The following is a 22,588-nucleotide window of genomic DNA, read 5'->3' on the forward strand; positions in this document are numbered from 1 at the left end:
TCAAAATCTTTCTTCTTTTCTATAAAACTTTGAATGGAATTTGCCCCCCCCCCAAAAAAAAAAAAAAGTCAGATTTATTGTCAGAAGAATATGAAACAGCCAGACTCCTGAGGTTTACTATAAGGCAAAGCAACTTGTAGTTTATATGCCCCTCACCTGTAGAATAAACTTCATGAACACCTGATGACTCCTGAAAAAATCAGTTCACATCAGGACTATTATTTGCTCAGGCCTTCCATTAAACAATAGGACTAAACTATTGTAATGTTTGTGTTAATTTGCTTATTTTATTTATTGTCCTTTGCGTTTTGTCCTTGTTTAATTTGCCGTGTTTTAATGCATCTCTTTTATTTCCATGTAAAGCAGTGTGAATAATAGTGCTATATACAAATATTTCCTTGCCTTGGCTTCCTGACTTAACTTTTGCACTATGTTCATTTTGGCTTTATTTGAATTGTCTTATCTTACCTGTTGGTACTCCACTAAAAAAAAGTGATTTAATTCTTTAAGATTAAACCAAACCTTCCCAAGACAATCGCATTTCACAACTTTTTTTTTGTTGTTGTTGTTTTCATCACCTCTTTTCCAAATAGTATCCCACTGATTCTGAGTTGATATGTTGTGTGACTCTGGGTGACTGTTTATTTATGCCTTTGTTTTGTCGGAAGAGTTTGTGCGTGTTGATTTCCGTTTCCGGTTTGACAGGCCTTCCGGTTTCGATGTCGCAGTAGACTGTTCGCCCCTCAGTCGGTTTTAAGCTCATTGTGGTTTCTCAGAACGCTTCAGTTTTCGCTCAGAAACCATGGGGATCGAGGAGGAAGCCGAGAGAACGCTCTTCATCAGAAACTTGGACACAAGAGTGTCGGAGGAGCTTTTGTTCGAGTTGTTTTTACAGGTACTGTTAGCATAGCTTAGCATAGCATAACACCCAAACAGCTATACGGATAAACATACACGCTGCTGTCACATTGTGAGAATCTTAAAGAGTTTCTATAATCCTGACGAGTTACAGATGGAGAGAGAGTAGTCTTTTACGTCCATTGATTCAAATGTTTATTGTTTTACCGACGAGGTCAGTTTAGATTGCTGCAGTCCGATCAGCTAGTCGGCTAATGTTAGCGCCAGTATTTGTCAAAACATTCTGCTTTGATCCTGTCTGGATTTTGTTTATAGGCAGGACCTGTCATCAGAACCAAGATTCCGAAAGACCCGGATGGGAAGCAAAAAACATTCGGTTTCGTTATTTATAAACACGAAGAATCCGTGCCTTACGCCATGCAGCTACTCAACGGGTCGTCGCTGTTTGGGAAAAACATCCACGTGCTGTTCCGACAAGGTGAGCTGGCTTTGACCTGATGATGCAAATGTTACATTTTATGAAATCAAATATACTTATAGGCTATACAGCATCCAGTTACCAATAATAAAACACCTAGAGGAAATGCGCGACGTGGCTGGGAGGCACAGGGGCAATCTGGCTGCTCATTCCCGTTCAGGATAGCAAACACAACGACCAGATATTCCAATATTTAGGTCCAGAAGGCATTTGGACACTGCTGCTGTGCCACTTTCAAACCAAACAGCAATCAGCTATTTGTATCCGAGTTTGTTTCGATATCCTTTCCTGTGTGAGAGAATCAAGAATATAAAATTGAAGTCATTCAATTCTTTATTGATAGCGGTCAAAGTGATGCCAGCTGCTATCTCAAAAAGTTATTCATCACCCTTGTTTGATTTTTTTTTTTTTTTCCTGTTTCAAGACAAAGCTAAAGGTGTGGATTTCAAATTATTCACTAGCTGCTTTTTCATACCACTTGAAACATTCACTGGTGTTATTTTCTGGTTTGCATGACATTTAAAACCTCCTACAATAATAATAAGAAAAGATATGTAACTAGAGTCATTGCCTGTGATGTATTGGCGCTTCTTAAAGTGTATGTAGTTGAAATCAAACTTCTAATGCTTAATTGAAATAGATGAGACAACCCACAATTTATTTTTTGCTTTTCACCTTTCTTAAGAGATATGAAGGACAATGAAGTATCATATTTGTACCCTTCCACTGTTTAAGCTGTGTCATTCACTAATGGGTTTTTATTTTGTCTCCTTCCAGGCAGCAGTCACAACAGCAGTCCAGCAAACTCAAACAAACCAAGTCCAGCAAATACACCAGATCCCCATGGCCAGAGGTAAGAGTCTTGCAAATGGCTGGTTTGGTACTGTTGCTAGCATCAAGCCTCTTGAAATAACTTTATCATTCCTCCTAAATTGATAGACGTTGGTGTCTGCCTGAATATATGATTTAATCATATAGAAATGAAATAAGTCTATACGGTAGTTTAACTTAGAATGCAGTTTATTAACTTAAATTTTGGCAATGCAAAGAACAGTGAAGACCAAATGTTAAAAGAGCCACAGTAATTAAATGTGGTTACTTTTCACACACACTTCTACTCCAACAGGCTGGAGCATCATGTTTCAGTGTTATGTCCAGGCTACTTTCAATCTGTCGTCGCCTCGTCACAAACACTAAGTTTTGCATTTGCACGACAATTTTTCACTGCAAGGTTATTTTGTGGTGAAGTGAGTGTGTTGAGGTAAGGAAGACAAAAGGGCGTCCTGTGGACGGAAAGAAAAGCGAAATTGAGCAGCAAAGCGGAGATGGAGAACTTGTGATCTAAAAAGGACAAACAAGACTAACAATATGTACATTTTCCACTGAAGTTTTCATTCTGATTTTTACCGCCCTACATGTTGAGATTTAAAACCGGTCCGCTGTCTTATAATTGCTTTTGTTTCACAGTTTGAATTAAATTATTAATTAAAGTTAATGAATGTGGGCTTTAATTGTGACCTGTTTGTTTACTTTTTTTTTGGGTTGTATACTAACCTCTCCAAACATTTGTTTGCATATTTTGCATTTTTTTACACTGTATAGTATAGTATCATATACTATATTATATAATTATACATGAGTATCAATATCATTCAATATAGGGACAATTATTTGGATAATATTTTTTGCCATATTGTGCCACTCCATATGTATGTATGAATGTCAGGAGCTCAATGTTGAACGTGTTCAAAGGGAGATCATTCAATGCAGTTAAACTAAACTACTGAACTCCATACTGACTTGCTGCTTACAGTGTATTGGTGACAAATAAACCTGCCTCACCGGTCTGATCTTGTTAGTGCATCTGCAAGAAGATACACTCTGCCCCTGACTGATGGACAGCTGACGTTTAACTGTTTTCAAGTGAAAATGGTAGAATTCTGTTACTTTTTGGACATCTGTTCACATAACGGGGGCTAAAAGTCACAAAATAGTTACTTTTTAAAAAGGACTTCCACAGTACAACTTTTGAAAATGCTCCACCTTCATGTAAACAGTGAAAACTGAACTTTTGTAAAACTGTCTTATAACATCCAGTTGCCCCACATGACAATGACATAGTTTTCAGCAGTGATCATATTCAAAGCATTGCCGTTTAAATTTTCCTGAAATGCAAACGTAATGGCTTTTTCAGTCGATTGCTGTCCACAGGCGCCACGGACAGTCAACAGGATTCTCAGCTGTTCACATTTTGTACAATAACAGTTCAGGTGACACTAAAGTAAAAGCAGAAAATAGTCGTCAACTTTTTAAAAACATTCCACCTCTCTGGAACCTGGAGGAAACACGACTTGTTGAAAATGCTCTGGCTGAAATGATGATTTTTCAAATGCTCACTCTAGGCCTGGTTACTAGTTCTTCTGCACATGCGCCTGTAGATGGACTCCAGAGTCGACTCTGTCCATGTTCTCCTTGCACTTGATGGTTTTTAGAGATGACTCATCTGTAACAGCAGTCCAGTCATCTTTAGCAAGTTTACATGCTTCCTGCTCATAGCTTGGTCCTATTACAGAAGCATGAATGTGCTTTATTTCTCTTTCACATTTTAAAACTGATGCATGTTGATTAGTCTGATAGGAGTATAAATGCAGAACATGCATTGTGACTTCAGGAGTGTTTTATACTTTTTGTAATTGATTATAATAGCTCTTTTTACATCCTTTAAACATTTTGTTGGCTGTTACTATTCAAATGGAATTTTGGCATTTAGCTAACACCAAGTCTTAAGTTTGTGCTCTTAGATAATAATCTTTCTCAGTGAGTTTTTTTTAAAGCAGTTTCACACTCTTGTCTGCCCCCTCAAGTCTAAATTTAGAACTCTGGCAAAAGATGTGGCATTAAATAGGATTTGGCTGCTCTGTGTTTGCACATATAGGGGATTCAGTCCTTTCAATCCTTTCCATGTTTCTTGCCAAATGTGTTGCATTGACAGCTGTTTTGGGCATTTGGTGGAGGAGCTGGTAATGTGGCCTCCGATTTAAATTAAAACCTTTAATGTCAAGAAGATTTGGCTTCTTTTTTTCTATTTCTTTTTTCATTTTATGGTACTAAACTTTGAGCTGCATAATATATCTTTTCAACAACTTTGAATCATGCACAATGTCAATGAATGGGAATAACACCGACTCATGTGGTCACCAGTGTATAATAAGATATTCACTGTATGATAGTCGTGCATGTATGAAATAACATGCTCAGACAATCAAAGAGCCAGTTGCAAGCCTGGTCATTTTTTAGACATCACTGGTTTGTTTGGCTGTAAACCTGGAAAGACAGAGGCCTGTGTTTTATTCTTTTAAATATTGTCATTGTTACATATTGAGATTAATTTATATTCAAGCTGTCAGAATCAGCTGAACTTGAGCGGCACAGGTCTGCAGAAATCTGTAGGATTTCTTATTTCATTCTTTATTTGACTTCTCTTTATTATGTTGCCATGCTTCATCTCCTATCCTTAACTATTACACTCTGCAGTAGTGTTTAGGTTTGTTTAACTTGTTAAAATCCTACAAATTGGTCAGTAGTAACCAAAGAGCTGCATGTGGTCACTGCACCATAGGGTGTCTGGGTCTGGCCTCTTTTGTTTTGAATCGCCAAAGAGGAGAGTTCATGATGTTTTCATAAGCTGTAACCTTGTGGAAAACATATGCGAGTCTCTCTCTGGTAAACCGTGGGTTTGACACTGGTACTCTGCGGAGAGGATGGCAGTATATTTAGGGCTCCATGTGACTGAAATGTTGTCCAACAGATTTTCTAAGTTTTGTACTGTTTTTAAAATAAAATTAGTTTCAGACATCTGTGTGTTGGTGCTGCACAGCTCCATCTGCACTGATAACAATCCAGACCTGACAGATCTTGTTGCTGCTCAGTGTTTCTTGTGACAGAGTGTCTGTGTTGTGAAAGAAACATGACTTCACTGAGCTTTTCTCCAGAAAGCTGTTGGATCTTGGATCTCATGACAAAGACTTCAACACTGGCAGACCGTCTTAAAAACATGGTGAAAGTTCATCACAGTGTTAATAAAAACAAACAGCTTTGTCTTTCAGAAAGGGGTGAATCTGAAGAACATCGGCCTGACTTGATTGCTTTTATTGCTGCTTGTTTATTATTTTTATGTTTTGCCCATGGCGTGCTTCTGTCTTCCAGGACTTCGGCCCAGTTCAGCTCTCCGCAGTACACTCCTCCAGCCCAAATGCAGACGCCCTTCTCATCCTTTGACAATATGCATAAGCAGATCATGGTAATAATTTCTTAGTTGTTTTCTTGAACTGCTGAATGATCACAACACAATATGGCTTTATTTTTGTTTGATTTAAAAAAAAAAATATATATATATATATTTCAGTGTTTTATCTCGAGTGAGCCGTGTTACCCGTCAATCTTTTCGAACTTTTGTAGATGAGCAACATGATGTGGCAGGTTCACATGCAGCAGCTGGAGCAGCTGAACGGCGGTGTTTCCAAGCCCGCCGGCGGCCGGACGGGCGCGAGACAACACGACAGCGCCCCCTATCGGCACCACTCCTCTCCAAACAGCAGCCGAGGCCAGCGATACGGTGGGGACGAGCCGGGCTCCGGCCGTCAGGGTCGGGACGGCTACCACCACCACCATCACCACCACCACCACAGCGACCGGAGCGGCGGCCGTCACTATGACAACAGAGGAGGCAACAGACAATACGACGAGAGAGGGGGCAACCGTGGCTACCAAGAAAAATGGCGACGATACTGAGGGGTGTCGACCATTTCTCTAAGGACTGAACAATTTTCAGTGTCAGTTATTTTAGCAAAATTGTGGATATGCTCAGGTTTGGCGCACTGTCCTCTCAGTACAGATTTATTAATTCATGCCTTGGAGCCATGTTTTGTTTACTTTTTAATGTATTTTTAAAGTTGTATACATCTTCCATGTGAGTTTTTTCCTCACAGATTGTGAATTTTGTGAGGGACGACAATATATTGTCAGCTGAGCAAGGACAAAAATCTGATATTGTTGGTCAATTTTGGGTGGAATGCGAAAAAAAAAGGATTTAAAGAATTTGAATACTTGTCTGTTTTTATGCAATTGTTTAAAGGTGCTGTCTAGATTACACAAAATTTTTCAGGTACTTTGCAAAGAAAGAACAATGTTGAGCTCAAGATGCCACCAGCAACTCTTTTACTACAACAGGGCACCAACCTTTCTTATTGTTTGATCTGTGGACCTTGCTCTTTTCCGAAAATCAGCCTTTTTTTTTAAAATGTGATCTGTAAAAAACAATTTTAAAAACTGAACATTTTCACTATGATAAAGCTGCTGTCATTGGATCCTCCCGTTGTCTTTCATGTGGCTACAACACGAATTCCCGGGTCTTGGCTGTACATCAGGAATGCTATTTACGGCTCTTTGTGTATGTGACTGAGTTAACTAAGTAAGCTATTGTATGTTGATGCGACATGCTGTAATGCATGCCCACGTCGCCTTAGCTGCTCCTATAAATGGACAGAGTGTAACTAAATATGCTTGTGCATGGGGTTGTGGCATAATCTACAGGTGGCGCCACACACATCCTTTTATTGAATCAATTAAGGTGATAAATATAACTGTGCCACATGATCAGCTCCTACATTTGACCTTTCTATTTAGGACACTTTCATGTCTTCTCCCCTTCTGTTCCCTTGATAACGTGCAATTAGGTTCAAGAGGAGGACTATGGTTTTGCTCAAATTGCGAATGTGAAAAGAAGCGTCGCTATTGTTCCATCCCAGAATTAGCAGCACTTTGATCTGTGCATCAGCCTTTCATTAACAGCGCCAGCGCCACTGCCTCTGTTCCGACTTGCTTCTAACAAACTGGTGATCAAATCCCTTAATGTCCGCGTTGAGGTCATAATCTATCCTTCCGAAAGTGCTTATGGTCCTAACAGCAGCTCCCGCGCAGTATCGACAACTACATCCCCCCCCCCCCCCCCCCCCCCCCCCCCCCCCCCCCCCAATAAATCTGCCGGTGTCCAAAAGTGGATCTGCATTTGCACCCTCTTCACTAAGCTCCGCGTCTTGCCTGTAATCTGCCCAGTGTCTGATTGCATCCTGATGCTCCCAAATCGCTCTAATAGAGAGTATCCTCTGTTCGGTGTCAGTACTAGGAAGGCCCTTATTATTGCTGCGCCTCTGGCCTGGGCATAGCTGGTGTAATTGGTTGATCTTACTGGCGTCTCCAGCCCTGGAGCGGCCGGATTAGAGAGGCCACTCGGTAGCCGCTGCTGTGTGGACTTATATAGAAGCGTGTCTCCTGAAATGATCCACTTCCAAACACCCGGAGACCCCCCCTCTCCCTCCCTCCCTCCCTGACAGCCCCCCCTGCAACAAAAACCACAAGTGACAAGATGCCTGTAGCCGTGATGGTCGGAACCTGGCACCCCCCCAGGTTGTCGGGTTCATTGGCTCCGCGGTATCCGGGCCTGTAAACCCTACCGGCCATATTTTGTGTTTTATTGCATCTTAGTCACCTAATAAACAGGAAAATATTACCGTGCTTTTGGACTTGCGTTGCAGACAAGATTACTTGGCAAAAAAACCCCATTTAATTTGTCAGAAACTGTGGGAAAAGCAGGTTTATGAACCTTTTGTCAACACGTGTCTTCGTGCGCTCGGTATGAAAGGTGGACGCGCCACGCGCGACTCGGCCGCAGTTGTTCTTGTCGTCTCTTTGATCGAACATGAAGAAAAAGCCGGGCTCGCACTCTCTCTCTCTCTCTCTCTCTCTCTCTTTTTCTTTCTTTGCGGGCTCCTTTATTTCCTCCTCCATAATCCCGCACAATTTTGAACAGGGCAGCTTTAAACCGCCAGCGGGTTGAATACATTTCCAGTTGGGAGATGAAGTGTTTCCTTCACTTTCAAAGTTCAGGCTGTCCATCAGCAGAGACGGTTCATGAAACAAAAACATCTTCACTTTTATTACAAAAACAACGAGGAAAGTTTTTTTCCGCCCAAAGAATTAAAGCTTAAAGAAAACACTTTAACATTTTATTTTTTTCTTCGCTTTTATTTAGACTTTTGGTTATTACAGGGCAGATTTTACATTTAAAAATACTCCAGCGTCTTTGCTTTAAGCTGTCTTCTTACTTTTATAAGTTCGTTGTTTTTCTTTATTCATCCATGTAATAATTATATAACATTGATTTAAAAAAAAAAGAATATCACTATTATAACAGAATAGGTCTAGAATTACTAATACGACTTTTTCATTAAGAATTAATATTCGTGACACTTGTAACTTTCAAGATTTGTAACATTCAGCACACCGGTGTTGTTAATGAATTTCGAAATAATAAAATTGTATTTTCGTATTTTAAATGCAGATTTTGTATTGACGCCTGAGCAAATCTATTTCACAACAGAAAAGGAAAACTTTAAAATCAAAGGCAACTAGTGTATCTGTTTCTCACAACCTAATTTGCTGTTTCTATTGTAGCTTTCACAAAGTAATTTTAAAAGTAATGAAATTAATTCCCTATTGTCTGTCCATAAGCTGCGTTTACAAGACCCCCCAATAAAAAAGCACGTTCATAATAAAATATATTAACTAATTCCCCGAAACGTCTGAAACAAAGAACTCCCTAAAGTTTGTAACAAAAGTAACTTTGAGTACAAGTTTCAACATGCGTTTAAGAGTGTTAATATAATAAGGCTAGTTATTATAACTTAGTAAATTGATTATTTAAGCAATGCGCAAAGTTAAGAAAAGTTCTATGGAGTTTTGGAGTGTGTTTGGCATTGTCCGTGACAACATTGGTGTGCATTTGTAAGAAAGAAAGAAGGAGAGAGAGAAAGAGAGAGCGACAGAGAGCGCAGTGGATGTGATGTGAGGGATGGTTTATATAGCAGTGGGTGTGCGCCCAGACCTTCAGTCACTTCTCTTCCCACTGTGGAGCTGTGCGCAGCTCATGTCGGAGGCTGCTGATCCTCACCACGACACTTCAGGGAGAGCCGAACTGCATTTTAAAAGATAAACAATGACTTATTGAAACGCATGAACTTCAGCAGTCGCCTCCCCAGACGGTTCAACCTGCATAAGCTCAGACATCAGCGACGAGACGCGCAGTGGAGAGAGAGGGTTTGGCGCACGGCGCACAGGGACACATCATGCACTGTCAAGCCGAGCTGAGGCTCTCTTCCTCGGGGCAGCTGAAGGCTGCCAGGAGGCGCTACAAGACTTTCATGATTGACGAGATCCTCTCCAAGGAGACTTGTGATTATTTCGAGAAGCTCTCTCTCTACTCGGTGTGCCCTTCGCTCATTGTGAGACCAAAGCCTCTTCACTCCTGTACGGGTAAGACGCTTCTCTTTATTTCCTTTCAGTTCGGAACATACACTATTATGAACATGAAAGAAGAAGAAAGTGTAATCAAAGCTGCGTTATTCATTTATTCTCTTTGTTTTACACATTGATATATTGCCGTATTTATAAGTAGTGTTCCATTATTAATTGCATGTCTGAAAATATATTGCTTTAAGAGAGAAAATATAAGCGCAATAAATTTGAAAGTCTTCAATAAAGTGCGTTGTTTTAATTGGTGTATTGCACAAAATTAATTAGTGTACATGATTTTTTTAATGATCGCTCTTCATGTATAACTGCTCCAGAAAGTGTTGATATCCGTGAATATTACACGCGCAATCTATCCAATTTGTTGTTCCGTGAGTGTATTCCTGTAATTGTTTGAGTTATTTAAAAAGAAAATTGAATAAACAGTGTCTATGTCACGTTATGACACCAAAAAAATATCATTTTTATTCTGTATTTCACATTGTAATGTAGCAGACTAACTGAGAATGAGGAACAAACCCCGTGGAGTCAGCGCGTCAGGACTTTTGTAGAAGATAAATGACTGAACTGATGAATTGGTGTGGCGCAAAAGTCAACGGTGAACGAGCAGGGCAGATAAGAAATATCAAGGAAAATCTCACCTCAGGACACGGTGGGTACGATGTTGTAAGCTGCGGATCTCTGCGGGTATCTTCCGCACCTAAGGCCTCGGAAAATGATTAGTCTGTGGGACATGACAGCAGACCAAAGCAGGTTTGAATGAATGGTTTAAGTGCGTATGTTTTAAGAGTGGTGAGTGTGGTATTAATAAACATTACAGATATATATATTTTTTTTAAATTGCAAATTCAACCTCCCCAAAAAATAGAAAACATTTTCTCAGCTGATTTTTAATAATTTATTTTTTGTATTTATTGTACGCTCAAGTTTGCCTGTTGCTCGTTTCAGAGATAGATAGATAGATAGATAGATAGATAGATAGATAGATAGATAGATAGATAGATAGATAGATAGATAGATAGATAGATAGACAGATAGATAGATATAGATTACACGTGTGGATGTAGTTTGGATGTACACTGCTAAATGTACCACAGGTAATTGACAGTCCTCTGAGAAGTTTCCCCTAAATCAAAACCACTTGATGGACTCTTCATTGTAATTTCGGACCAGTCTGAACAACCCAGAGGTCAATGCGCACCAGTAACCATTAGGATAATTGCCCTAAAGTCCGAAATAATAGCCACTGCGATCTGATGATGACAGCGATGGGTGGATAAAAATAGGGAGGGGAGCAATTCCCTCATCTCCCTGCAATGGCTTGGTGTGTGCTAGAAGGCACTATGACTGGGCTTTGGCACCCCTCTGTTTGGGCGGATAGAGTAACCCGCCCTGCATATCAGAACACTGTGCCCACCACTTATTTGTAGCAGCGGGGGTGTGAGACACAGTATATTCCCCAACATCAATGGCTTTTAGTGCTTGATATAGAAGCTCGCGAGCTTAAAGACAGGGAGTTGGCCCCGGCGTGGCCCCTGAACACTGAAAGCTGACTTCTTCATTCTGCTCCAGAAAAGTGATGTTATGGCCCCGTCCTGCCAGAGGAGGCCGCTGGAAGACAGTGTTGGAAACAATGTGACCCCCGTGGACTTGATATCCAGTGATTTGTTTGCCACTCATAAACCTCAGCTGAATGATCTTCTGGTAATATTTATTCTGTAGTATTTTCTGAATGAGTGTACTGTTCTTGTGATTGCTTAACAGCCAGTTAGGTGAAACACAAACCATCATTTGGTGTAGTGAAAGTGACTAATACCCTTGGAGTTAATTCCCTGTCAGTTGCAGGGGGATCAGGCACCGTGAGCCTTGACCCGGTGCAGAACAGTGAGCGATGTAATGGCAGGTTACAATATTTCATTTGGCATCCCGTCTCTCAGCGGGACCCAGGGCAGGGCTTTTAGTGGGGTTTTCTGGAGGAGGTGAGAGCGATTAAGATCAACTGTGGCGTAATCTCACCTGACAGTGTAATGAAAAATATAACTAACACACACACACACACACACACACACACACACACACACACACACAAAAGCGGGAGTGTGTGAAGCCTGAGGGCTGCTGCATACGGGTCCTGAACTGGTTCAGGGCTTACAGTGGAAATCCAAGTGAGCAACGGGGTTTTTAATGCATCTTAAAGCCTTATCTGCCAACAACAAGAAAGTGTTTTAATAGGAACAAAGGCATCTTAAGAAGGCTGATTACACACACGTCAGGTACGCACACAAATCTACGTAAGACAATATGTGCACACCTCTTCCATCGTCAGATCAGGATAGTGTTTGACAGCCTGTCATCTACCTGCTCTCCCCACTCAGATTTTTTTCCCCCTCTGAAACACAAAAGTCACAGATCAGTTCTAAAAGCAATTTGAGCTGCAGGATCATTTCCGCTGTCACCTATATGGATCTGGTTTCAGGTTAAACAGTTAACATTTTTAACATTTTTGCAAGACAAGCTCATTGAATTGAAGACGTTCGCCCAGGAAAAACTAGACGACAGCTACACTTGACAAAATGCCTTAATGTTCTTCAATTTATATTATTTGTCTTCCTCTGAAATGGAAGAATTCTGCCTGAAATGTCAAAGCAATTAGACGGACTAGTAAATATCAAAAAAGATAAAGCAAACCTGCAGTGCCTGTTCCCCTCACACTGTTTACATGCGTTCAAAGGAAAAACACTTAATTAGGAGCTGTCAGTAGATTTATATGCAAAACGCAACAAAAGCCATGTTGTCATAGCCGAGCAATAAATCACCCATTCCAGCTCACCGTTGAACAACAAAAATAGCAAGATCATAGATGTTATCATGGAGGCAAATGGATGCGGGAGAAGTTTTGGCACTGATGGAATTTCTCAGTTGTAAAAATAGCATCCTCTTCTTCCTTGGAAGAAATTCATAGAGGAAGAGTAGGCCGATTGATGAGGATTATGTCATGACCAGCAGGTCATCGACGGGGAAAAACGGTCAGTATTAGGAGGAATGTTTAACAAACTGTTCTTCTTGATCTATTCTTAGCGGGTATGCCTTCTGTAATGGTTACTATAAGCACTTGTGCCGGTGCCCGCATTCCAGCCGTGATTATCAAGAGTATCAGTGCGCTTTTGCACGGGGCCGAGTTGCGCTCTTGCAGCTACTCAAACAGTTTATTTGTAGACTATTGACAGGACACTGGCACTTGTCAACAGCATGTCAGAGAGATGGCTTCGCTGTCAGTGGAAAGTCACTACGAGGGCTGACATTTCCCTCTTTGCTTTCTCTCTCTCGCGCTTTCTTTCCTTCCCTCTGGGGTGACGGAGGGGGGGGAGGGTTGGTGGCGGTCCGGAGACACATTCAAGCTCTTTGCTGACAGGAGATATTATGACAGTTGCGAAGACAAACTGAGGCGTGTTGTTTTTTTTTTTTTTTTTTGAGTGACAGCGTCCCTTCACTTTTGAATCATGCCACAAATCACTGCCCAATCGCAGTTGATGTCAAACGATGCCACGAGGAGGTAGAAACAAGAAAGCGGGTGATTTATGAAGAGGATTAAAGCTGATTGGCTATATATACACGGAACAAAAAAATCTATATGAATGGGAAAAGGCATAAAGGAGGAGTCAGCATACATCCAGAGGAAAGTGGACTTCTTGTCTAGACTTGTTGCAATACCCACAATTTAACATTGGAGGATTAGTGGTGACCTCAGCGCCTTACAATGATGTCATGATGCCCAAGGCAGTGTCTGGTGTGTGCGTGTGTTTGTGTGCGTGCGTGCGTGAATACACGTGAGCAGAACAACTGGGGCTACCTGCATCTGCACTTGAATGAAGCACTTGTGTTCCTCATGCCTGACTTGCCATTAATAATAGGGTTTATATTGGATTTGTGCACAGTTTATATGTATAGGATTCTCTGTTCATACTTGAATGTAATGAAAGATTAAAAATGTAGGCATGCCCCATCTTCTTGTGTCTGCGTGTGTGTGTGTGTGTGTGTGTGTGTAGGTCGTCTGTTCATTGATGTGGAGATTAACAGCGTGATCTACCACAGAACACTTAGAACACACATGCCTGTGTGCTTCAGTCTGTGACAGCCTCCTATTTTCTCTGCTCCATTTCAACCTTTTATCTGCCTCTATATCTTCCTCTCCTGCTCCTATAATCCTCCTCTCATGTCCCCTCCGCTGCTCCTTATCAGCTCATGTATTACGCTGTGCTTGTAAATTTTGGTTTACAGATTTGACTTTTTTTTTTCTTCTAAGCAATGAGGATTTAATTTTTTTGAGTTAAATGGTTTTGCTCTCTTTGGGTTGACCCACTGCATCCTCTCCACCAACCTCTAGGTCTCCATCCCTCCTGCTTAGGCTCCAGACAAGTGGTGCTTTTTATTGATTCTGGCGTCTGCTCCTGCCTGCATTAATAAAGGGCAAAAATGTGTGTGTGTGTGTGTGTGTGTGTGTGTGTGTGTGTGTGTGTGTGTGTGTTCTCATGCGAGAGCGTGAGGACTTGCAAGGGAAAAAAGTTTATTATTTGATAGTGTTACACTTTATTACAGTTCATTATAGGTGTGTGTGTGTGTGTGTGTGTGTGTGTGTGTGTGTGTGTGTGTGTGTGTGTGCTGTGTGGTTCAGTGTGTCCATATGATGGTTTTATGTGAGGAAGCCTGTTCGTACTGAGCATCTTCTGAAAAATAATCATTCATTCGAAGGGTTCAGAGGACCAGTGTAAAACACAGCCTGCGTCACCAGGATCACCGCCCTCTACATACAGGAGGTCAAAACCAAAACACTTTTCACAGCAAGTGCCGGTCAATTAAAAATGAACCCTGATCGAGCAATTACAGTCCGTCGATACCAGGTGACTGAGGGGTTCATGAGAGCTCACTAAAAACCCGAAGTGATTCAGAAGGACATCAAATTTAATCACCAGAGTTTAATGGACTTTTCCGTGCCTCTGACATGACTGTGCTGTCTCTGGCTCTCCCAGGCTCCTCGTCACTCCGTGCCTACCCGCTCCTCTCGGTGATCACCAGGCAGCCGCCCAACCTGACCCCCCACCTCCCGCAGCCGTCCTCCCCGGGCGCGGCCCACTCCCACCTGCCCCTGCTTTCCCCGCAGCACCCGCGGGGCTCCGAGGCCTCGCCCAGCCAGACGCCGCTCAGCATCAGCAGCGAGTCGGAGACGGAGCGCAGCACGCCCCGCCTGAAGAAGCCGCGCCGCAGCCGCACCATCTTCACCGAGCTGCAGCTCATGGGCCTGGAGAAGAAGTTCCAGAAGCAGAAATACCTGTCCACTCCTGACAGGTCGGTGTAGCCCGGAGCAGGAATAAGCCACGCCCACTCTCAGAACCAAAATGAATCATCAAAATCATGAATCATCAAAAATGAAAAAAAAAAAAATAAATAATCCATCATGTTGGGAAAGGGCATCTCCCTGACCCCCAGAATGACCCTCAAATAAATGGTAAATGCATTGAAACACTCAGGAAGCATAAAAGTACGTCTGAAAAATGATGAATGAGATCAGTGAGACGAGTAAAAGAACACGAATCACTGATCACTGATTGGGGTCACTGATTAATACTCCATCAACGTGTACCAGACATTAAAGTTGTTTATTTGTCACTGGGTTGTAGCATTTTGACAGCCTGCCTGACAGGCACAGGGCACACTGTGAAGAACACACAGCCTGCATGTACACACAGGCGCTCCCACCGAGCCACCGATGCAATTATCAAGCGGCGGTTAACCTAACATCATAATTTTTTGATTTATCCTGTGGGGAATGTCTCATGTAATGTGAATTTGTCTCAGCCAGAGCATTACCTCAACATTCTAGTTCAGGCAAGAGTAACAGTTTAACCCTGAACTCTCCAACAGCGAGAGAGGGAAAAAAAAAAAAGCCCCAACAAAGAAACACTGCCTCATTCAGGGAAAACAGGGACAGTGGCCAACACAAGCAAACGCAAATGTATTACACTGATTTACTGCCAATCATTTCACACATGTGCAGGTGTATATAAAGCACGTTTAGCTCTCTACAATAAGATGAAGTAATCTATAAGTTGTCTTACAATTCATTTTTGGGTTCATTTTTGGGACCTGACACCAGCTTACACCGTTTTTTTCCAGTTTTATTGCAGAACTCATTTTGTACATTTGGCCTTCAGGCTACTTTTCCATCAGAATCCTGACTGGTATTGAACCATGCATGTCGTAAAAGGCTCTCCTTCACATGCGTACCGGGACGTTCAGATGCTGATGAACCTCTGCTTTGCACATCTCACCCTGGATTGTTTTCAAAATGCAAATACAGAGAGTGAATCAGTGGTAACAAAACTGGATTAAAATACTATGTGCTGCTCTTTCCAAACAGATGTCACAAAACATTAAATCCTGTTTACAGTGTGGTTGTTTACCACATTCAACCTGGAAAAATAAAGAAAAAAGAACCCCTAAACATGACCACATTCAGAATAAACCAGATTTATTTGTCATTCCACTTACGTTGTATCTGTAGGGAAAACTCCCACGATGCATTATTAAATATATCACGCCTTGGCTCAGCCGGAGCCATTGGAGAGACGCCATGCCTCATCTTTAAGCAGGAGCCCCGAGGCTGAGCACAACTCAGCGATCAAAACCAACCACCCGTACGCCAAAACACTGGGCCCTGTCAAAATACACCATTGTAACACTGCGCTGAAAATTAATTAAATACCCAGCCGGTGGAAAAACATCAAGAGGGAAAAAAAATCCCCTTTTAAAATCCCACATCAAAGGTGTGGCACGCTCTTCACGCAGGTCTGTTGTGATCTGAAGATAACTTAATTTCTCTCTTCCTTTTCTTGGCACGGAACCTTTGCGGTCTTGAATAGAAGCTTTATTTGAGAGGAATGAAAACTAAAAATATCCCTTAAAAAAAAAAATCTTATTTATATCACAGAACCATTGTAATTTTATACTGTTTCCGGTTGCAATAACACTAATCGCTGCCATCACCATCATCATCATCCTCATCATCATCCTCCTCCACATCATCGTCATCATCCTAATCATCTTCATTAAAAACTATTCAGTTCCACCCAAGCTAGAAGTGAGAGAGAGGAACGACATGGCAGAGCTCCAGAGGAACTCAGACACTGTTTCTTCCCCTGAAAGTGTGTTTTTTTTCTTTTCTTCTCCATTGAAAATTAATGACCATAAATAATGAGGGTGTTTTTCTTTTCTGCAATTACTCCGTCTTGCCTCCAGTTGCTCACCTATAGACAAGTGCATGTATGGCAGTGAAGTATGACAGCTTGATTACACTGAGACACACACACACACACACACACACACACACACACACACACACACAAACCCTAATGTTCAAGGCTCCCAGCAAATCTCTGGGACTTTGGGTTGTTCTGCTTTTTAGATTTTCCTCACTCGGTTTCTCAAATCTGGCCTTGTACTTCCACCATCAAATAAAAGTCAGCTCCCTCCCCTCCGGGGGGTGGTGGACATGTAAAATCCTGCGTCTGGCTGGTAAGGATCTTGGGGAGAACAGGGAATAGGAAATCATGCTTAAGAAAGAAAAAAAAAAAAACCCGATAAGCACTCTTTTCCTTCCTTGTTCATTTTATCTGTCCCTTCCTGAGGTTTCGCGTTACACACCGACCAGTAGTCCTATTAGTCATGGATCTCCACATGTGGTGGATGCATTCAGAGTTTTCTTTTTTTTTCAGCAGGCCAATCGTTCAGCTACAAGCACTGTTACTGGATTACAGAGACTGGACACATGTCTCGAACACGGTTTCCTTTAGCTGCAGGTGCACAATGTCACACCAAACCCACCAGGAAATCATGTCTGAAGTGACAGGCGAAGGGTGTCTGAAGGTCAGACGTGTGCTGCAAATTGGAGTTACTTCAACATGTAGTTGACATGAGGTTTTTGATTCAAGAGTAAAGATAGAAGTAGTGCAACAAGGTGCCATGTTTCTTCATTTTCAGCCACACGAAGAAAATTCTGCCACGATGTGAAGCAGCTGATGGTTGTGAACAGTTTGTGCGGCGTACAGGAAACCATGGAGAAGTTAGTTTTTCCAATAACTCAATTCAAATAGAGATCATTTAGAATTACTTGAAATATTTTCAGCTTTCTTGTGTTACATTCGTTTAACTTCTAAATCATGGAAATCAAAAATAGAGCATCTCACATTATCAGACTATATCAGACTGAGAGAGGAATTAGATCAGATGGTCCTTCTATTTTTTTTTTTTTTTTTTAAACTAGAACTCATAATTCCAATTATAATCTCAAAAACATTTGAAAAATGTCAGTAGGCTATATGTTAGTGTAGAAAAAAGAAGAGAAACGTTTCAATGATATTGCTTTATTTGAAATGCCCCTGTACAACCAGAACTGGTCGATAAAGTTAACTCTGCTTAACTAACGTGTTGTCTGTGATTCCACAGGTTAGACCTGGCGCAGTCCCTCGGCCTCACGCAGCTTCAGGTGAAGACATGGTACCAAAACAGGCGCATGAAGTGGAAGAAAATGGTGAGTGATGTAAGGACAACATGCAAGAACTTTCTTTTCCTCAAATTTCTCTGACATTTGCTGAGACAAGCAGGACTGAATGAATGAGCTCATGAGGACCTGATAAGAGTTCTTCATCTTTCATTGGTGCCGGGGGACAAGAAAAAAATGGAAAATGTCCACATTTGCGGTTTCAGAGAGATAGAGTGGAGCAGGCGAGTGACAGCAGTGGAATCTGGACGTAACCTGACGCAACATCGCATCTCTGAAGCTGCTGTTCAAAAGCTGTTTATGAGCTTTGGTGCACAAAGAAAGAAAGCGAAACAAAAGTTAAAAGAAAAACAAAACACTATTTGAAGCATGATCACAGGGATGTGCAAAGTAGTCATTTCTGAGATCAGGTAGACTTTTTTTGGGGAGATCACAGGCTTTGGTTTCAAATGATTTCAGATTCAATCAGAGCTGAATGAAACACTTTTAAAACATCCGCCCAACTGTAAATGTTTCATAATTTTCTGTACCTTTGAGACTGTCTTCACAAGTATGCTTCTTCACAAATGCTTAATTCAAATTAAAACTGACAGCTTCTAACCCTTTTTTAATGTACGAGTTGCTGCTGCATCAACACGACCTTAAAAGATAAACCTTTCTATCTGCACTTCTGAACAGTTCATTACTGTTCCAATTATCATAGGAAAATCTTTGTTGTTTTGTTTAATCAATCCATCCCACCAAAAAGTGTGATTTTGATTTACTGCTAACCAGCTGTTGCTCATAATGCCAGCTAAGTGTTAAATATTGGCGACTATAGTAGCGAAGGAGCCAAATGTGGAGTAATACTGCAGGAAGAAAGGGTGCGGAAAGGCAAAGTGTGTGTGACTGATGATGACAGCGCGGAGAGCAAACACTTATGCAGGAAGGGTTAACAACTGAAAGAACAAAAACGACTTGAAATCGTTAAAGACAAATGAGTGCACAAGGTGCAGCCAGCAGCAATATGTCTTCTCTTAATTACTATAATAGAAAGCTTTGCCTTTGACTCCTGCTGCCATTTATTACCACAGCACTCCGCTAAGATTATCTGTGTGTTATTCTAGGTGCTCAAGGGAGGTCATGAGGCCCCGACTAAGCCCAAGGGGAGACCCAAGAAGAACTCCATTCCAACCACGGAGGAAATAGAGGCGGAAGAGCGGAGGATGAAGATGGAGGAGGAGGAGAGGATGAGGAGGGTGGCCGAGGAAGCGGCGGCGCTCGCCGACGGACAGCAGGCGTCTCCGCAGGGACCTCGAGACCTCAGTTCAGACGCTCGCACCCCCCCGGCGGAGGAGCTGGAGCGAGAGCTGCCACTCCTCGTGTCAGAAACTCACACAGCCAGCTAAGCGAGAACAAACCAACCAAAGACTAATCTCAAACCTGAAAACGAATAGTGCCTCAGGATCACTGTAAAAAACAAAGCCTGTGTGGTGTTTAGAGCCATGTGCTTTAGCCGTTTGACTGGATCCACGTCGGTGGCGTACGGCCTTTAGCCAGTGTAGCCTTGTACCTTTTTTGCTTTTTTTACAAAGAACTAACATCCACACACACACTGAGCATCTGTCAGAAGCAGGCAAGCCTTAATAACAGCATAGTGACACACGTCACCGGGGTCAAGTTATTTTTCAGTGGGAGGTCGAGCACACCTCTCGGTCCTGAAACCTCCTGAAAACATCAAACACTGCCTTACTCTGGTGTCTGCTTATCTTTTTATGATCAATCACTTCATTGCCAAAAACTGTCCTATGAACTGGCTCCAGTGCCTTGTTGGTCTCAGAGGAAAGCTTTTAAAGAGTCGATCAGATAAACCAATAAATGCAGTATATATTTTTTACAGTCATTTCTGATCATAAGTGCCATATTTAGAGATAGGGAATGTAAAGTTTAGAGAAGAACACCTCTGTGTTACGACAATGAGGCACAAATATGTTCCTTATTTGTTCAACAGAGGTCGCATTTTTATTTTTTTTTTCCAAAACTGAAGCTCAATATTTCTGCCAAGCCATACACTGTAGAAAGATGTATAAGATATATGCTCTTTTGAATATATATATGTCAAACAGTATTTTCAGCCACTGTTTTAAATTGGATTAAACTAGTTTGTGTGTAGAACGTTTCAGCCTCCCCTGATCTTTTTTTTTTTCTTCTTCTTCTTCTTTCACGAGAGACAGGATGACTTTCAGCCACGAGGGCATTAAGACTCTTAAGCTGTCGACAGTCGTGGAGGGAATAAATCACAGACTGTGCCAGTGATATGCAGCAAATGTTGAACATTTAAAATCTCAAAGACATTTTCAGCCTGCAGGCTTTGCATGAGTGCCCCAATCGGTATGTTAGACCTGCATTAACAAAACACTGTCTTCAACTGCCTGTCGATGACTTCACACTCTGTCCTCTCAAAGATTTGTAATTTTAAAGAGTGTCACTTTTTGAATTATACAGATTTATTTTTATTGTTTTTTTTTTTTTTTGTTATTGTTCATATGAAATATGCAGTATTTTTCTGGTGTAAATAATGCGTGTTTGGTAAGCTTGTTTGCCGTTTTTTTTTTTTAGGTTTATGTAAAGTTATTTTTACTATATACAAGTGTGTGTTTATGTATTTAAATGCACTTAATAAAACAGCTAACATTTAAGATGGTGGTGTGCTTGGAATTCTGTTTTCACCTGAGATTGCAGTAAATCTTGAACTTTGATTGCACAATGGCGCTTTTTTTTTTTTTTTTCCACAGGCAAGTTTTAAAAAGTCCTCCATTAAAATTCTATAAACAAAATAAAGTCGCTCTTAACTGACGTCTTAAATGCACTGTCATGTCACGCTAAACGTGTCTAAATCATGCCGCTACAGTAGCTTGGCAGGCCGAGGTTCAGGCGGATCCATTACCGACGGAGCTTCTGAGGATGTATTAACCGTAGTCAAAGTTCACAATAAATCACCTTCCAGAGAACAAAACATTTAAAGCACTCCTTGTTGTGGCATTTATCATCTTTATCTGCGCGGGGAACAAGGCGGCCTGCGGTGCACCTGAGGGCTGCTACGTGTGTCTGAGCCAGTCAGATGTTTCTGAGCCTGATTCCGGACATGGATGATTTCTAAGGCAAACAGCGCCGGGCAGCATTGAGTAATGTGTACTGTGCTCTAACGCCTTGTGTAAACACTCGCCGCATGTTTCTTCAGTTTTTACAAGCAGAAGCCCGAAGACTTCTTGGAAGTGTACTGAACAATGAATAATAATTACATCCCTCTTGAAAAATGTAACTTGATCTGTTGAGCTGATTTCCGCGTCATTATTCTTCACAGTACTTTTCAGCTTCTCTTTATCTTGCTTGGATTTCTCATTGATGGAGTGGATTTTTTTTTTTCATATTCTAAAAGTAATTTCAAATCAGATCTTTACTTTGTATGCCCATTTCCTTTAATGTTATTCCAACAATGTGCACAACTACAAAAATATGAACATGCACATATGAAAATAAGAAGGCCCAAGAACAACAAATTTGGAAAAGTAAAATTTTTTTGAGAGTTGCATTGAATACATTGCAGATCAACTGAATTTTTTGTAACCCTAATACACTAATTAATATACATTCTGTTTTGTAATTTTTTAAACAAAAAATTGGAAAGTCATGTTGATTCTTATTGCTGAAACGTAACTGAAAAAAGTCACCTGGTTTTGATTTTGTCTTTTTGCATTCATGTCAAGAGTCACTGATCCCAACAATAGTCATTTGTTTAGAACCTATTAAACAACTGAACCATGAAACGTGACTATTTAACCTGCTGGGCTTGTGTGTGTTTTGATTATGACTCAGCTTCACCAGCTGGCTAATTTAAGATTAAACTGATTTCAGGAACAGCGTTTCTGCTGTAACTGCAGTGGATGAGTGGAAAGCTTTTTCCGCGCTCTCACAGGCCCCGGCTGGCAGGCAGGTAAGGCAGGCAGGTAAGGCGGGCGGCTCTGTGAAACCACACTCTGCAAGTCTCCACAAGCTGCCGGGCTCCTCTGGGCTAATTGTTGTGTGGCGAGGTAAGAACGACTTCCACAAAAAGCCCTGCGGTGAGACACTGGCGGCCTAATTGGGGAACCTGTTATTTTCTCACAGGTCCAAGTTCAGCTGCAGGTCAGCGGTGGTGGAGCGGTGTCAACCCGAGGCGGCCCCTGTCCCCCCCCCCCCCCCCACTAAGACATCCATCGCACACCCTCGCCTGTCAGCTTAGCGTATGCTCGGGTAATTAGCAGGGGCCGATGTGACACTGGGGGTGGGCGTAGCTCAAGGTGTTTCGCCTT

General features: G+C 41.6%; 2 protein-coding genes across 4 annotated transcripts; both read left to right on the forward strand.

Annotated features, from left to right (window-relative positions):
• Positions 1-707: 707 nt before the first annotated feature.
• rbm7 (RNA binding motif protein 7) lies at positions 708-6,702 on the forward strand. Of its 2 annotated transcripts, none has more exons than XM_030109418.1 (5): positions 708-895; positions 1,174-1,336; positions 2,114-2,189; positions 5,543-5,636; positions 5,795-6,702. In XM_030109418.1, exons 1-5 carry the CDS (start codon positions 803-805, stop codon positions 6,125-6,127), a joined length of 759 nt encoding a protein of 252 aa, XP_029965278.1. In that variant the 5' UTR covers positions 708-802; the 3' UTR covers positions 6,128-6,702. The 2 variants fall into 2 exon arrangements, with proteins under 2 accessions (XP_029965278.1, XP_029965279.1); XM_030109419.1 differs by having other exon boundaries at positions 5,816-6,702.
• A 2,601-nt stretch (positions 6,703-9,303) lies between these two features.
• Positions 9,304-19,713, forward strand: barx2 (BARX homeobox 2). Of its 2 annotated transcripts, none has more exons than XM_030109460.1 (4): positions 9,304-9,706; positions 14,731-15,046; positions 18,203-18,296; positions 19,364-19,713. In XM_030109460.1, exons 1-4 carry the CDS (start codon positions 9,520-9,522, stop codon positions 19,643-19,645), a joined length of 879 nt encoding a protein of 292 aa, XP_029965320.1. In that variant the 5' UTR covers positions 9,304-9,519; the 3' UTR covers positions 19,646-19,713. The 2 variants fall into 2 exon arrangements, with proteins under 2 accessions (XP_029965320.1, XP_029965319.1); XM_030109459.1 differs by having other exon boundaries at positions 9,431-9,706; positions 18,203-18,287.
• Positions 19,714-22,588: the final 2,875 nt, after the last annotated feature.

The sequence above is a fragment of the Salarias fasciatus genome, chromosome 14 (genome assembly GCF_902148845.1).
Source record: "Salarias fasciatus chromosome 14, fSalaFa1.1, whole genome shotgun sequence".
Classification (NCBI taxonomy): domain Eukaryota; kingdom Metazoa; phylum Chordata; class Actinopteri; order Blenniiformes; family Blenniidae; genus Salarias; species Salarias fasciatus.